The sequence below is a fragment of the Sphaeramia orbicularis genome, chromosome 4 (assembly GCF_902148855.1).
Source record: "Sphaeramia orbicularis chromosome 4, fSphaOr1.1, whole genome shotgun sequence".
In the NCBI taxonomy this organism is placed as follows: Eukaryota; Metazoa; Chordata; class Actinopteri; order Kurtiformes; family Apogonidae; genus Sphaeramia; species Sphaeramia orbicularis.
The window spans coordinates 7,886,514-7,903,128 of NC_043960.1; the positions used below are offsets into that span (position 1 = coordinate 7,886,514).

The window sequence follows — 16,615 nt, forward strand, 5'->3', positions numbered from 1 at the left end:
TTATTTTAAGAAAATTTTTCTTACTGCACTGGCAGATAATTTTACTTGAAAAAAGACATTTTAACCAAATAATGAGTTTCATTTTCTTATTTTTGTACAGGCCTTTTTTGCAGTAAAATTACTGTTTTGACAAATATTATTTGCGGTGAACACTTGCACTTACACATGTTATTTTTTTCTAGATATGAAAAGGCAGGAAAATGAGCTTTCCAGAATCCCGTGGATCAGCCAGGAGGTGCCTGGCCTCATGCCTGAGTAGAAATCTGTTGACTATGTACCAAAAAAATGAGAAAAGATGATTAATGGTGTTTCAGCGCTTGGGGCCGTGTAGCCCTGGTCGTCCATCCTCTGCCATTAACTTGACTGCTGTCACATGAAAACATTTTGGCTCCGTTTCCTCTCAGGGTTCAGTGTATAATGAATACGTTTGGCTTTGGCATTTATTGTATGATTAAATACTGCAATCAATCTGGAAATAATGGAGAGAAATAAAACAGTAATAGCAGTTAATGTAGGTATTTTTCAAATTTTTTTTTTTTTTTTTTTTTTACATACAGCAAAAATATACATTTGTATGGTGTATTTTGCTTGTATTCCTGTTGTTGCCTATTTTTAAGACATTTTGATCCTGGTAAAATATTTAAGTTTTCTTCGTTAATACTTATAAAAACATTGCAATGTTTCCTTTATTTTTTTGTTCTTTAAGTGAGCCTCATGAAAGCTGTCTCAGAAGAACAAGGTAGTCTATAGACCCAAATCAAATCCCACTTCGTTGGTTAAATGTATCTTATCTGGAAATAATGGAGAGAAATAAAACCGTAATAGCAGTTATTGAAGGTATTTTTCAATTTTTCAATTTTTTTTTTTTTTACATAAAGTAAAAATATGCATTTACATGGTATTGTTTTGCTTGTATTTGCATGCTTGTATTTCGGTTATTGCTTATTTTTAAGACATTTTGATCTTGGTGAAATATTTGAGATTTCTTTTTTAATACTTATAAAAACAGCCCATTTTTTTGCATTATTTTTTGTTCTTTAAGTGAGCCTCATGAAAGCTGTCTCAGAATGAGGCATGGAACCGAATCAAATCACACTTTTTTGGGCAAATGTATCTTTTCTGGAAATAACAGAGAGAAATAAAACCGTAATAGCAGTTATTGCAGGTATTTTTCAATTTATTATTATTTTTTCTTTTTTACATAAAGTAAAAATATGCATTTATATGGTGTTGTTTTGCTTGTATTTGCATGCTTGTATTTCGGTTATTGCTTATTTTTAAGACATTTTGATCTTGGTGAAATATTTGAGTTTTCTTTGTTAATACTTATAAAGACAGCCCATTTTTTGCATTATTTTTTTGTTCTTTAAGTGAGCCTCATGAAAGCTGTCTCAGAACGAGGCCTGGAACCAAAATCAAATCACACTTTATTGGGCAAATGTATCTTTTCTGGAAATACTGGAGAGAAATAGAACAGTAATACCAGTAATTGTGGGTATTTTTGAATTTCTTTTACAAATTTTTTTACGTACAGCAAAAATATACAATTGTATGATGTATTTTGCATGCTTATATTTCTGTTATTGCTTATTATTAAGGCATTTTGTTCTTATCATCCTATCATATTTTTGTCCTTTCAGTTGTCTTTTGCAGTAGCTCACACCTTATTTAGACTGGTAATAATAAAAATAAGCAGGAGTACAAATGTTGGTGTGAAGGCACTAAGCAGCAGTGAATTTCTTAGATCTATATTCTGAGACAGAAACAGCTCAGCAGCAGATTGTGCTCAGACTATTGGAGCGCTGCGTTGTTAGCGTTGTGCCACCTCAGCGCTGACAGGCATGGAGCTGCTTTTACTGCCACCCTCATTAGACGCTCGGCCTCTGCCAGCTCAAACCTCAAACCTGAGCCCCACCCCGAATGTCTGACGGCGCTCCGGGACGCCGGGCGCTTTACAGGCACACGCCCTCGCAGACATGACGCTGTGGATGCTATCTTCATCTGCTGGCACTCCTCCTATGTTAATTAAACGTGTGGGCTTCGGCTTTTTAATGTTTTACAGAGATAATGCTCTATTTTAGATGTTACTCTCTTCATTCCTTTATCTCTCATCCTGACTTTCACTGTAATTTAGTTTATAGTATGTTTTTATAAATCACATATGGGTCTTTCCATGAAACTGGGTTTATTTTGGTATCTGCCATTATACCAGCTTTTTCGACCCAATAACGAAAGAGAAATGTAGACATATTCCCCCCCAGGATGTACCTAATGATGACCTCAGATAAATGCAAAAAAAAATTATACTCTTGCTCTGAGCCATCCCATAATTAGTGCATTTTTAATAAAATATTGGGGCCAAAAATAATAAATAATAATATAATTGTAAATCTACTATCCTACATGTGGTCAGCCTACATTTATAACATTTTAACCCACAAATGCACTTCATTTGGCCTGATTCAGCTGGATTTCTCTTCCTTAAGATCCACCTCACAGTTCTCAGTTTTCTATTTAGTTTTATTAAAGCGTCTGTGACTGAAGGAGCCAAAATTAATGAGTAATAATAAAACTATAGACTGTGATGATCTGACTCATGCAAACTAAGCACAGGTTCTGCTGCATTAGCTTCACGTTTTACACCAACAGCTGCTTAAAGTATAAACCATATCAGCATATTAGACAGCTGTGGCATAAGGTGAACATGCACGTCCTGTCTGTGATGTTGATCGTTTATTTTTGTGAATAAATATGGAGGCTGATGTTGCCACTGCAGTGAATTCTGGGACACTCTCTGTCTTCTCGTGTCGTAATGGGAGGTCTTGCGTATCTTATGCTAATGGAGACACAAAAGGAAGCACTGAATCCTGTTTCCTTTATATTTAGAGAATCCCATCAGTTCTCATGGCTGACACTGAAATACTTTGGGGTAATTTCATCAAGCAAAAAAAAGATTATTCGGATGCAACTGGAGATTTTTCATAAACGTAAAAAATAAACAGGATCCAGGTGAATACTGGTCACACTTTTCTGTGAATCTAAACGTCTGCTTCCTTAAGACTCTCTATGAAGAACTTGACATCCATTGTTACATTATATTGTAAACATGTGGACACTTAGGGTGGATTCACACCTGAAAAGTCCTTTGGTCCGCTTATTTGATTCGGATCGAAAGCGGACTTTATTTTTTTCATTTGGGTCGGATCGCATTCTCACTACACTTTTTGCTAGTGGACCAAAATGCGTTAACAGAAGCACACATGTGACGAACTGCGCTGGCATTGGACAGAAAAGTTGGGGGCGGGGTGAATCGCAGACAGCCGGTGTTGAATAAAACAGATGTGGAGGTCCTGCGTGCATAGGGATGAGAATCGAGAACCGGTTCTTTTTTGAGAACCAGTTCCCAGTAGCTTGATTCCTTGGAATCATTTGCCTGCCCGCTTAACGATTCTGCTTATCGATTCTGCCTTCGTTGTGCATGCGCGATGACGTCACACGTACACTGCATTGTTTTGGTCAGAACGTAGCCAACATGGCGTTGAGGCAGAAATGTTCTAAAAAGATGACACCAGGTCCACTTACTTGGAACACTTGCAAAGCTTCCATGTCTTCCCTCCAATATTCTCAAACATTTGTCCACAGCATGTGAATCATTTACAGGAATGTCACATATTTGATACTCTACTTAGCAGCGCTTGTGAATGTAGCGGCAGAGTGAACGCTGGGCCGGTTCCGGTGTGGGCAACAAACGTAGTAACTCCTCAAATACAAGTTTCCGAAGGGAAGAAGGGAAAGGAAATGAGGGGCACAACAACGGGAGACAAGCCGAGCCGAGTCGAACTGGTTCCACGTAGTAGAAATGCAGCAATAGAGGAATTAGTAAAGAGTCTTTAGTTTCACTTTCACTGTACCCCCCCCACCACCACCACCACCACCACCTTCGAACTGGGCCGGCGTCATCTGTTATTATTATTATTTGTACATATTGCATATGTTATATTTTCTGTGCAGAGATGGAAATATAAAAGACAGTTAATGCAAACACACCTGTTTGTACTCTTTTATTCCCTCACCCAATGAGAATCGATAAGAGAATTGATAAGGAATCTGATCGATAAGCAGTATCGATAATGGAATCGGAATCGTTAAATTCTTAACCATTCCCATCCCTATACGTGCAGTTATCATTTTCGGAATATGTGTTCTACTTTTACAGACACAGATTTACAAAAGTAATGTTAACGGTCAAGAACAGCTCATTCGGAGCCAGTTTCATAATATGCACATCTGACCAAATGTCAATGAGACATTCAATCTACTCATTGCTCCATGTCTGTCCACGGCTCATGGCTGTTGCTGTCAGCTCTGACCACCCGTGAATCTCGGCTACTTCCAGCTGCTACGGTGGCTCATCAAGCACAAAAAGGCGCAAGATTTGTTTGTTTGATTTTTTGGTTTGTTTCGGTTCGAGGCCGGTTATATTCACACCAGAAGTGAACCGGCCCAGAGTCCATGTACAAGAGGTGGTCTCGGTCCGCTTGTTTGATTTGAATCAGTTTGTATGTTTGTGTTCACACCTAAAAAAAAAGTCCAGACTTTCCAGGGAAACGAACTCTGGTCTGTTTTAAATGGACCAAACTAAGTAGGTGTGAATACACCCTTAGGCTACGCTCAGACTGCAGGCAAATGTGGCCCAAACCCGACTTTTTTGCCCATATTGTGACCTGTATCTGCTCTGTTAAAGACAGTTTGAACAGCACAAATCCAATTTTTTCAAATCCAACCCAGGCCACTTTCATATGTGGTCTTAAATCCGATACGCATCTGATATTTTGCAATGCGATATTTTGCATTTATCCGACCTTTACGTCATTGAAATGCAACAAACATAATTCTGCGTCCCAGGAGGAGGAGCGGCAGGAAAAACATACTTACTTCTGTAAACACAGTGCGTGCCTGAGTGGTCATGCATTACATCAGGACCTCTTTTGCGTATGCGGGTCAATTTCGGGTTGCATTCAGTTCATACTTAATACTGATAGAAGCCACATTTAATATGTAATATGAACAAGCACACAAAAAAAATCTGATTTCACAAAAAAATCCGAATTGTGCATTAAGATCTGCTGTCTGAATGTAACCATAGCCTCTTAAACCTCTTAGTTTTTAGAGGCCTGAGGAGGGGAGAAGGCTCCAGTTCCAGTATTTCACATAAAACCAGACTTTTAAGAACATAAATTCTTATCAGTTTAATTATCATGTGACTTCCCAGATTTCTCATGTGCTCACTTCGAGGGGTTTCTCACTCCGAGATAGGAACCGCTGATCTAAATGATAGGCTAGTCCTCCAGTGTGGCTTTTTAAACCACAGTTGGCCTGATACCGAGGAAACTGAAAGAAAGACTGTGTGGAGGACTGAATACGCTCCGGCAGTTTTACCCTGCAGCTGGTCAGAGTGTTAGCGGTCTCAAATGGTGGCCGGTTCATACATAGGTCAACACCACCTTCAGAGAGAGAAAGACTGTGTATGGGAGGTTTTAGTTTCCCTACACGGTGTTTTTTCTTGTAGATGATGGATCACGACACAGCGTTATAGACTCTGAGTCTACAATGATGTATTGGTCCACGTGAGACATAGATACATATACATTATCCAGAGATGAGGATCTTGGCAGGTTGGAACAGTCAATATGTTCATTATCTCACTGCTGTTGATTGAGATGACCTCAAAGGGCAGATGGGCTTCATATAAGAAATGAGAGGTGCACAAAAGGTCAGAGGGCGAAAGGGGGAGTGGCCTCATGTGCTCTGAAACGCTAGTAAAAACCCATTTGTGCAATTTTCGACCTTTTCAAATGACCCCGTATACAGACCAATTATTACTATAGTTTATTTCATGCACTGCATTGTAACATATTACCCTTAACCTCTGTATATAAGACAGATTATTTATAACTAGGGGTGTAAGAAAATATCGATTCTGCAATATATCACAATATTTCATTTCACAATACTGTATTAGAAAGTACTGTATTGATATTTTTAGGTATTTATTCAAATGCAGATACTGTGGAGGTTCATTTTAGCTTTTTTGGTTTTTCTTTTTTGTTTATATTATATGTATTATTATTTAACACTTTTTTATTAATATTATAATAATATTATAATAAATGGTGATAAACAATTAAGAAAAGTTAAATATAAAGAAACTATTTTGCCACACAAATAGCACTGGGTCTTTACACTGGAAAAAAAAATGAAAATCTTACCAAGTGTATTTTTCTCATTTCTAGTCCAAATATCTCATCACACTTAAAATAAGACATAATCACCTAGAGAGTAACTTTTCAGTGAGCTATAAGAATTTATTTTTAGAAAATAGTTCTTGAAAATCTTATTTCCAGAAATCTTACCAAGATAATTTTCACTTGTTCCATTGGCAAATTTTTTTTGCTTGAATTAAGCAAAAAAATCTTGAATTAAGCAACAAAATCTGCCAATGGAACAAGTGAAAATTATCTACTCATCCCCTAACAATGCAGCCTGTTTTGTTATAAATACTGCTTAAAATTTGTTGTAATATCTAAGTGGGGTAGCTCAAGATGAAAATTTTTGGAATAAGTCAAATAATCTTAACAAGATTAGGCTAAGTTTCAATAAGTAAATAAATCTAAAGAATGATCTTTCAAGATAAATATTTGAAATTCAAGTCAGTTTATCTAAGTCAGATATCCTTTTTTTCTGTCTTATTTATTAATATAAATTTGCCCAATGAAGTGGGATTTGACTCAGTTCCATGCCTTGTCCTGGATCAGCTTTCATGAGGCGTGAAGAATGACAAATAATGGAAACAATGCAAAAAAAAAAAAGTACTGATTATATGTCTTCTTGCACTGGAGAAAATCTAAATCTTACCAAGTGTATTTTTCTCATTTCTAGTCCAAATATCTCATCCCACTTAAAATAAAACATAATCACCTAAAGAGTAACTTTTCAGTGAGATGTAAGAACTTATTTCAAGGAATCTTACCAAGATAATTTTCACTTGTTCCATTGGCAGATTTTTTTGCTCAATTCAATATTTCTTTTTGCATGATTCAAGCAAAAAAAAAGGCAAAAAAAAAAGATTTTCCAGATCTATTGTCTGAAAATCAGTTCTTATATCTCACTGAAAAGTTACTCTTTAGGTGATTATGTCTTATTTTAAGTGTGATGAGATATTTGGACTAGAAATGAGAAAAATACACTCGGTAAGATTTAGATTTTTTCCACTGTATGGGTTATACACCGTACATGATGCCAGTAAGAAAGGAAATAAAGAGTGAGAAGTGCAGTCTCAGCTGGTGGTGGGCACTGAGAGAGCTGCACAGAAAGTAAGAGGAAGTAATAAAAGGATTAAGTTGAGGAAATGTTCAGGCAGTTAGAGGGAGTGGCTGGTTATCTGCAGAGCGGGGCGGACATCATCAGGCTGAGCTCTGAGTATCGGGGCCGTATATCACCCCCTGGCCCTGGACCTCACCACACAGCCCTGCTAAGGCCTTCTGAGGAGGGATTTTCCATGACCACAACTGTTTTTTTTTAAACCCTGATTCACCGTTTAAGCTTTTTTCTTATTACAAATCCTCCCACCGTCCACATGCATAAGCAAACTCCTGGGGCTGTTTTTTCTAGTTAATCATTAATTTGTTTAATTCTGCGGTACTACAGCATGTATACATAACCTGTTGAGCGGTTTACACTTGTAGACCGATTAGACAGCAGTTAAAGATTAACTAATGGAATGTGATGTTTTTTGTTGAATTTCTTGTACATTCCATTGACTCCATGTCTCAACAGCTTCTATTACTTGACTCATATTTTCTTGTTAACACTCTACAGCAGGGGTCTCAAACATGCGGCCCAGGGGCCAAATGTGGCCCGCCAAAGGTTCCAATCCGGCCCCTGAGGTGAATTTGCAAAGTGCAAAAATTTTGCAGTCAAGGCTGTCGAACTTATTTTAGTTCAGGTTCCTCATACAGACCAATGTGATCTACAGTAAAATAATAACAGCAGAATAACCACCAAAAAAATAATGACTCCATATTTTCTTCTCAGTTTGATGTGAGAAAAATATTATATTATGCCTCTCAATAATGCAAACTTCAAACTTTTTTCTTTGTTTTAGTGCAAAAATTACATTAAATTATGAAAATATTTACATTTACAAACTATCCTGTAACAATAAAATGTGAATAACCTGAACAAATATGAACAACCGGAAATGTCAAAAGAAAATTAAGCACAATTTTAACAATTTTCTGCCTCTTACTAAGTGTTTAGTGACTTTGTAGATCTGATCCATAATGCACATGTACAGATGATAAGTTGAGGCATGATATTGTTAAAACTGCACTACATTTTCTTAATTTTTTAAATTTTAATTTCATTTTTTTCAGGTAATTTGCTCTTTTTTTTTGATAGTTTCTAAATGTAAATATTTTCATAATTTAATTGGGTTTTTTTGCACTAAAACAAAGACAAAAATTTGGAGTTGTCATTATTTATAGGTTATTGCGCTATTATTTTACTGGTCCGATCCACTACAGATCAAATCGGGCTGAATGTGGCTCCTGAAAGAAAATGAGTTTGAGACCCCTGCTCTAAACTGTGTTGAACCCTTAGGGGTCCACGGTCACGGCCCAGTGATTGAATCACATGACATTTTCAACAAGTCATAGCATCGGAAGTCGGTCACATAGACCACTGGGGGTAATCGCATTTGGAAGTATGGACTTGAAACACTCTCCCGCTTTTTAATTTGGCGTTAATAGAGCAAATACAAGCAGAGATATGGCAGTTTGAATTCAGAGCAAACAAATGTGTGTAAAAATGTGAAAAAGAGGTGGGGGGGTGTTATATTTCTGACCTTATCTTCATCATTTTTTTGTTCGTTTTCAAAACGGAAAAAAACGGGTGAATCTGTGGATTCTAATCCACAGACTGCATTAGCATTACAGGTAAGGGTGAGAATGACCCCCACCTGAACCAGATTCGGAAACTGGGAGGATCAAGGGTGGACGAGTGTGTGTGTGTGGGGTGGAACCGGAGAAAACGCTTATGTAGAGTTATGCTTTTATGTCAAATATTTGAGTATAGTTTTAATTTATTACAATTTTAATTTTATATACCTAATATTTGGAACCAATATTCACTTTTAACGTCTTTGAAAAGGTTTGTTAAGCATCTTTGTGTTATTTATGCAATAAATTATATACATTTTTCAAATTGGATTTTATATTTTTTGTGTCTTTTTTGGCCTCGTGTGTTGATATAGTAGGTTAAAGTGAAAAAATAATAGGCAGGTGAGATAGATGAAGTTGTGCTGAAAAGAAAGATACCAAACATGGGTATAATAAACATTTCTTTATATAGTATATAAAGGCAAAATCAAAAGTACTCAAAAACAGCCAAAATAGGCTCAGAGCTCTAAGGGCTAATCCATGACACTCATTCATTTGTGAATCTTTTCTCTTTTTTGGCTTCTTTTCCCTTTACCTTTACACTCTTATTTTCCCCTGAATACTCTGCCAACAACCATAATTAGAAGTAATAAAAGCTGGCAGAGGTTTAGTAGCCGTATAATGGTGTTTACACTCAATGTGAATGCTTAAATATGTGCAGAGCCCTGGTTATTGCCCAGGTTCTGGTCTGCTCCCTCATACCTTTCCTTTTGCAAACAACGAAAACATGAATGCAATGAAAGTCATGTGTGTGTCCTTTGCGTTTCCTCCACAGGCCCACTTGCGCTCAGTAGACGTGAAGATCCTGCAGCAGTTACTGGCCGTCCATGAGGGCATAGAGGCGGTGAAATGGCTTCTGGAGGAACGCAGCACGCTGACCAGCCGCTGCAGCAGCCTGACCAGCAGCCAGTACAGTCTGGGCGAGGGGCCCGACACCTCCTGGAGGGGCTCCTGGAGCAGCCTGCAGGACCCCAACGACAAATTGGACAACATCTCCATCGGTAGCTACCTGGACACGCTGGCGGATGATATGGATGAGTACTGCCCGTCCAGCTCTGAGTCGGTCATCTGCTCGTCCACGCCGCTGGTCTCGGAGGCTACTGCCGGGGGCCGGACAGGAGGAGCCCCGGGGCCAGCTGGTGGGGCAGGAGCTGGGGTAATAGGGAGGCCTGTTGCGGGGGCTGGAAGTGGATCTCGAGCCGTGACGAATGAAAATGGGAAGGTCACAGAGGTGAGAGGCGGGACTGGGATTGCTGAGACTGGAAATGGAAAAGTTCCTGTCGGCTCCGCCCAGACCAAGACGACGGGCCCCAAGCATGACCCTCCTGTCTGGACCAAGGCCGCAGACACGGGTAAAGGAAGCCCCGTCTCTAAGGATAAATCTCAGACACAAGTCATTAAGGCCAACGGTGTCCTGGAGAAGCCAACCCCGCAGACGGGCAGCCCGACCCGCTCCTGCCTCAACGACAAACTGGGCTCCAGCCAGAGCCCCAAACTCAAACCGTACAAAAACGGAAAGATCGACTTGGACACGTGCAAAATGAACGGCAAAATGCATCTGGAGTACGACGCACACTGGCGCTGGGTGCAGTCGCAAGAAGATGTGACGTTTTTGTAAGGGGCCTAATGACAGAGCGGACTAAAGCCACTATTGAACGCTCCCTCTGCAACGTCAAAGACCAGTTTTCTTCAGACTTCGACACAGAACAAACTGCTGCTGTGAGATGCACATAAACAGAGTGAAGTGTTCCCTGTTGAAAGACACTGGGTTTGAAAGACAAAGAAATGCCTTTTTTTTTCGTGTTGTTCCCTCTTGTGACTGCACTAACTTTCTATAAAACATGATGTCAGTTTTAAGGCGGATGCACATGACAGGATTTTGACCACATGAAGCCGAAACAAGGCTGCCTCAAACAAACTTAAGGAAAATCAGTTTGAAAATCCTGTGTCATAGTTTTTCTCAGGATCTTTCTTGGCATTCCCTGATTTTATTTTATTTTTATTTTATTTTATTTTATTTTACTTTATCCCTTAGAAAAAAGCACAGTCAGATGTTTTGCCGGAGAGCTGAAACATGACTTCAGGTGTAAATTAAAAGTTAGTATCCTAATTTGACCTCTCTTGTTCATCCAGAAGAGTAATTCCTACTGAGTACAGTCTATATATAAATATATATATATGAAAACCCCAAAGAAAAGGCAAACAACTCTGGGTTTTGGATGTTTGATGGGCCCTTAACTATCATCACCAACTCTTACTTCAATATCAAACGCACTGATAGAGCCACTGTACTGCATTTAACGTTATAATTATATGACCGACATTTCCCCCTTTTTAAGTCACGAAAAATGTCGTATATAATCCCTTATGTTTGGAAAGTATAACTGAACATTTCCAGCGGTTGTAGATGGTATAACTTAACAAAGTATTATCAAAAACTGTTAACCAGATACGTACTATGATGAATTCTGAGTGTGCCCTCCCCTGCTCGACAGTAGATGATATGAGCATAGCAGACAGAGAAAAATGTCCCTCATTCTGAAATAATTGTGCGCATTTGTGTCTTTGTAAAGCTAATAACTTCAGTGCTTAAAACAACCATCTGCAATTATTGTATATTGGCTGAATTGCAATACGGCTACTCTGTGCATCAGGTACTAGTTGTGACTGGTTGTAGGCTGAATATAACTGAATATTTTTCTTCTTCCTTTTTACACTTAACCTGTGTTAGCTTCTTTTTTTCAAAGCAGATGTCGTGCCTGTTCGGTGTAAACCTTAACTGTATGCCTGTACTTTTTTTCTTTCTGAGATAACTGCACTGTTGTTATGATAATCTGAGGTTTGACTGATTTGTTGTTTTCTTTTTATATATATATATATATATTTTTGGCCTCCGCTCTGCGTGTACAAATGGCTCGACTAACAGTCTGTGTGCTCTTGCCATGTGTGTGTTGAGTGGTAAATGTGTTTAGATGGCCGGGTGGTTATTGCATGGCCTGTGTTGAGAGCTTTATTGGTTGAACTGTGTGGAAACGCTAACACAATCAAAGAAGAAAAGCAATATTTCTCAAAGCCTTTGTACTGGCTTACATAAGCAGCCTCTTCCCAGCAAACAAAATCTAATAATATTGTCTGATCTTCAGGAGTTGCCAAGACTACTGACAGGGAAAATGTGTGTGTATGTGTGTGTGTGTGTGTGTGAGTGTTTGTAAGAGGGAATCAGATGCCGACTGCCTGCCGGTGCACAGCTGGCTTGACAGGATCGGATAAGAATAGATGAGTCCCAGTGGTTTTCAAGCATTTCAGCTCATTCATCACAGTGTTACTACACCTCCAACCAGTCTGCAGTTAGTCATGCTGCAGGAATAGCGCGACGCTTTGATAAACCGAGGGGAAAACATTACATAATCTGTGCAAAAAGTTTTATAGGTTTTTTTAATGCTCACCTTTCTCGCTTTCCTTTTACGATCTGTTCAGTTTCTTCCATTGTGTGGCATCGCTCTTAAATTATTTACTATCTTTTTTTTCATGGCCGGGGAGAGTTTGAACATTTTCAACACTGGTACAAATAAAATACCTGGGTTTTGGTACTTTTACCCCATACGGAAATGTAATATATGACATCTCGAGAGTGATGTCGCAACGTATTTACTTAGAGAGTGATAAATCATTAACATATAGTACACCTTTCGGATATATGAAGGTGTAAGTTTAAGTCATTTTATGTACATACAGTTGCGGAAAAAAATGATTAGACCATCAAAAGTCATCAAAAACAATGGTTATGCAATCAAGTACTAACTCCTGTGTGTATCATGTGACTAAAACAGACAGAAAAGAAAATATGGAATGCCTAAAAGCACTGTTTTTATCAGTACAATGCCATAGATATTGATGTAAGAATTGATATGATTTTGGTTTTTATCAAGAAAACATGGAAAACGGATAGATATCAGCTCTGAAATTAAACTACTATGAGCTATTTTTGTTGTTATCATTATATTTGTCCAAAAAAATGTACCTTTAGTTGTACCAGACATTAAAATGAACAAGAAATTGAAGAAAACAAGGGGTGGTCTAATAATTTTTTCCACAACTGTATATTAAATATGTGGCCTGTTTTCAGCTCATCCATGAAATAGTTGCAATATTTAACTAGTTTACACACAGTCTGATCATAAAACAGCCCTCACCAGGATTTAATTAAACAAATGGCTGAGATCTTTCCATTGGATAATTACTACAGTGATTAATATGTTTTAGCTGCAACAAGTTATTTCGCGCTAACGGATGCAGTAGCCTCTCATTTCTTAAATAATCAAAAACATTGGCTTGTGTTTCAATGGAAAAATGTTGTGAAAATTCATGCATTTATGGATGGAAATAAATGTTGTGACATTGTATAAGGTCATGAAAATGATGCTACAGCAAATTTATGCTATAATCAAAGTTAAAGGTGGTCCAACAAAAATATTACAGTGTGGGACCTTTTGGCCAAATTGAGTGGATACTTCACTTATATATGTAAATATAAAGTGAAAGCATATATTTTGTACATGAAATTGAATATGTGTACATATATTACACTAACGTATGGGACTAAAAGTATATTTGCATATAACTTACACTTAAAAGCTTCAAGTTGGCTGCCAGACACAAGGCTTTACATAAAAACCTACATTACATAAAGTTAAATTTGTCACATTTTAAAACCGGAAAACGTCTGCTCAAAGAATAACTACAATAGTTTCAATATATTCAAGTAACAAATGGTTTTAAAGTGTGATAGGTTGAAATACTCCAAGCTATGATGCATTTCCATTAATATCAAAAACAGTATTACAGTTCGATCCTCAGCCTTAACACCGTAAAGGCCTAGACTACATCTTCTTTCAACATTTCATTCATTCTAAATATACTTCCTTCTTTTCTGATACATGCATTTCATAGATCTGAAGATCCAACTGCATTTTTTCTGCTCACATTAACACATCTTTCTAACACATCACTTGGAACCTTAACAAACCTCCTTTTTCAGCCTCCCACTGTAAAGTCCGTCTTTCCTGTGTGATACAGTAAGACGTTATGCTCAGTATCTCCATTTGTTTGAGCCGCTGAAGTGTTTCCTCTGGCCTCCTCCTGTGCTTCTATTCACCCTACTTTCCACCACCACGCTGGTTTAATGGAAACGTTCAGCCTGTGCCAACACACACATCATGCACACACAATGCCCTCTGCGCTGGAGAGCACCATAAAGCCGGCACCACAGAAACACTGACTGTAGGCAAGTCCTGGGGACGGACGAGGAAAACTGCTAAAACTGGACTGAACTTTTCTGCTCTCTTTGAAAACTGCCCCCTATTTTTGTTCCTTTTTCCAACTTTCTCTAAATAAGACAAATACATCCATCCATCCATCCATCCATCTCTGGATAAGTATTTCAGCCTCTGTATATCATCCTGCGTCAGTATAGGCCTGAAGTCATTTAAAACCTCCTTTCCTCTTTAACATATGCGTTAGCTATAAAACAATATTGCATGCCAAAGAGACTGTCTGCTCTGCTAGTTTGTGGTTTTCTTTCCAAATTAGGCACGCCATATGGGGGGAAAAAAACTACATGTGAGTGCAGGGAACAAATCTGTAAAACACATTACATCAAGCTATAGTGTCTCTCTGATGATATACTGCAGCCAAGGATGCTGTAATGTGTTTTCACTGGGCACATCCACGGCTGAATATGAACATTGTTTTAACTGCTCACTGAGAGATTTAAGGTTTGCTGCCAGTTTAGGTGCCAACGGGTATTATTTGCGGCTTGATTGTTATTGAAAGAGGGGTAATAACGTGTGCAGGAGACAGAATAGAAGTGTGACTAACTGGAAAACCTGTGGAGGAATAAGCTTCGGGGAGAAAAACCTCTCTGACTCTGTGTCGGGTTTTCAGAGGATATTGAGATAAAAGCGGCTACTTCAGATCCTTCTGTTTTTACCGTTTCGTGACGCAGGATTTATCAGATGCCCACTGTGTGACGTGTTTGCCTTGGCTTCAGGTGCAAGTCACCCCGGGCTATTCTGGGCACAAGTCAAACAGCATGATTACATAGATGAGTGGATGTCGACATCGTTACCATGACGATGAGACGGAGTGGGCCTGGGCTTCAGCGGTGTCATAGAACAATGTTTACGGCCGTGGTAGGAGCAGTGACAACTTAACATGAATGTTGTCAGAATATTAACTTCAATATTGGAATAATGAAACTTGATGAATCATGTTTTTAGGTGCCAATGGCAGCTTAACAGTCATTACTGTTGGTTTATAATTAGGGGTGTGTATTGGCAAGGATCTGGCGATACGACACAAATCACGATCACGATACAGTATATCACGATATATCATGATACTGTTAAAAAGGCAATTTTTTATTGCTTTTGTTTCTTTTTTTAAAAGATTATTATAATTACACCAGAAATATGCACAAATACTAAACACATTTTTATTTGATCACAACAGGATCTAATTCTATACCACAAAATGTTCCAGTGTTAAAACTTAAATGATGTTTTACAGACATTACAGTTTCAAATCCTGTTCAAATGTTCATATTCTATTAGTTCAGAACTAATGTCACAGCATCAAATATAAACAAAAAAGAAGAGCAAAAATGAACCAATGCCATATCTGCATTTGAATAAATACCTAAAAATATCAATACAGTACTTTTAATATCAATACAGTATTGTGAAATGAAATATTGGGATATATTGCAGAACCGATATTTTCTAACACCCCTATTTATAATACAACTTATCATTTATAAATCAGATGGAGGTCATTACATAGTAAACAAATGCAAAGATACAAGGCTGCAAAAAATGCCTTTTACTGGTTATATTATGCAAAAAAGAGGCTTCATTCACACTGAATAGTTCTGTGTGAACAATATCTTGTCCAAAGTTACGGAAAACCCCCCATTTAGTCAATATGTTCATGATTTTCACAACAACAAAAGGTTTTTTCCAGTTTTCGATAGTCCACCTACAGAGAGTTTGCAACAACTGAGGTTCAATTCTAAAATGTACAGATTTGGATTCATTAAATAAAAACAAATCTTGATCTTTCTGTCATAACTCATGCATGAAATGGTGAAAAAGTCTGTTAGTTTGCACATTTAAAAATATGAGAAACATTTTTAATTAAACAGTTTGACCATTAAGAAACCAAAGGAAGCCTTACCTACCTAGGAATATCATCATATCAGACACTTTAATCATCATTTCGAGACCAAATGACATTAAATGTCAAAGATAATCTACTGTAACATTTTTGTACCACTAATCATATCAATACATTTAAATAAATCAGATAAAATTCAGTTTGTCATCTTTTCATGGTCACCAGATATGACCCATTTGGACGTTCAGAGGCTCCGTAGTTACTGTGGAAACACCGTCATCTTCTGCAACATTGATTCACCAGTAAAACCCACGTAGTTTGACAAATGACAGTGGATGGAGACACTTGTTTTTATATTCAATTAATGAAACATTTTGCTGAAAAACTCACATTGTCTTCAGTATTCTCTGTTTTGATATAATAACCTTTGAATTTACTCTGAA

General features: G+C 37.8%; 1 protein-coding gene across 1 annotated transcript in view; it reads left to right on the plus strand.

The window, feature by feature from the left end:
* LOC115418269 (uncharacterized) overlaps positions 1-12,769 on the plus strand; it is a 34,836-nt gene extending 22,067 nt beyond the window's left edge. Inside the window, 1 exon segment of the mRNA XM_075353468.1 lies at positions 9,775-12,769. Coding sequence (XP_075209583.1) covers positions 9,775-10,617 — 843 coding nt within the window. The 3' untranslated portion in view covers positions 10,618-12,769.
* Positions 12,770-16,615: the final 3,846 nt, after the last annotated feature.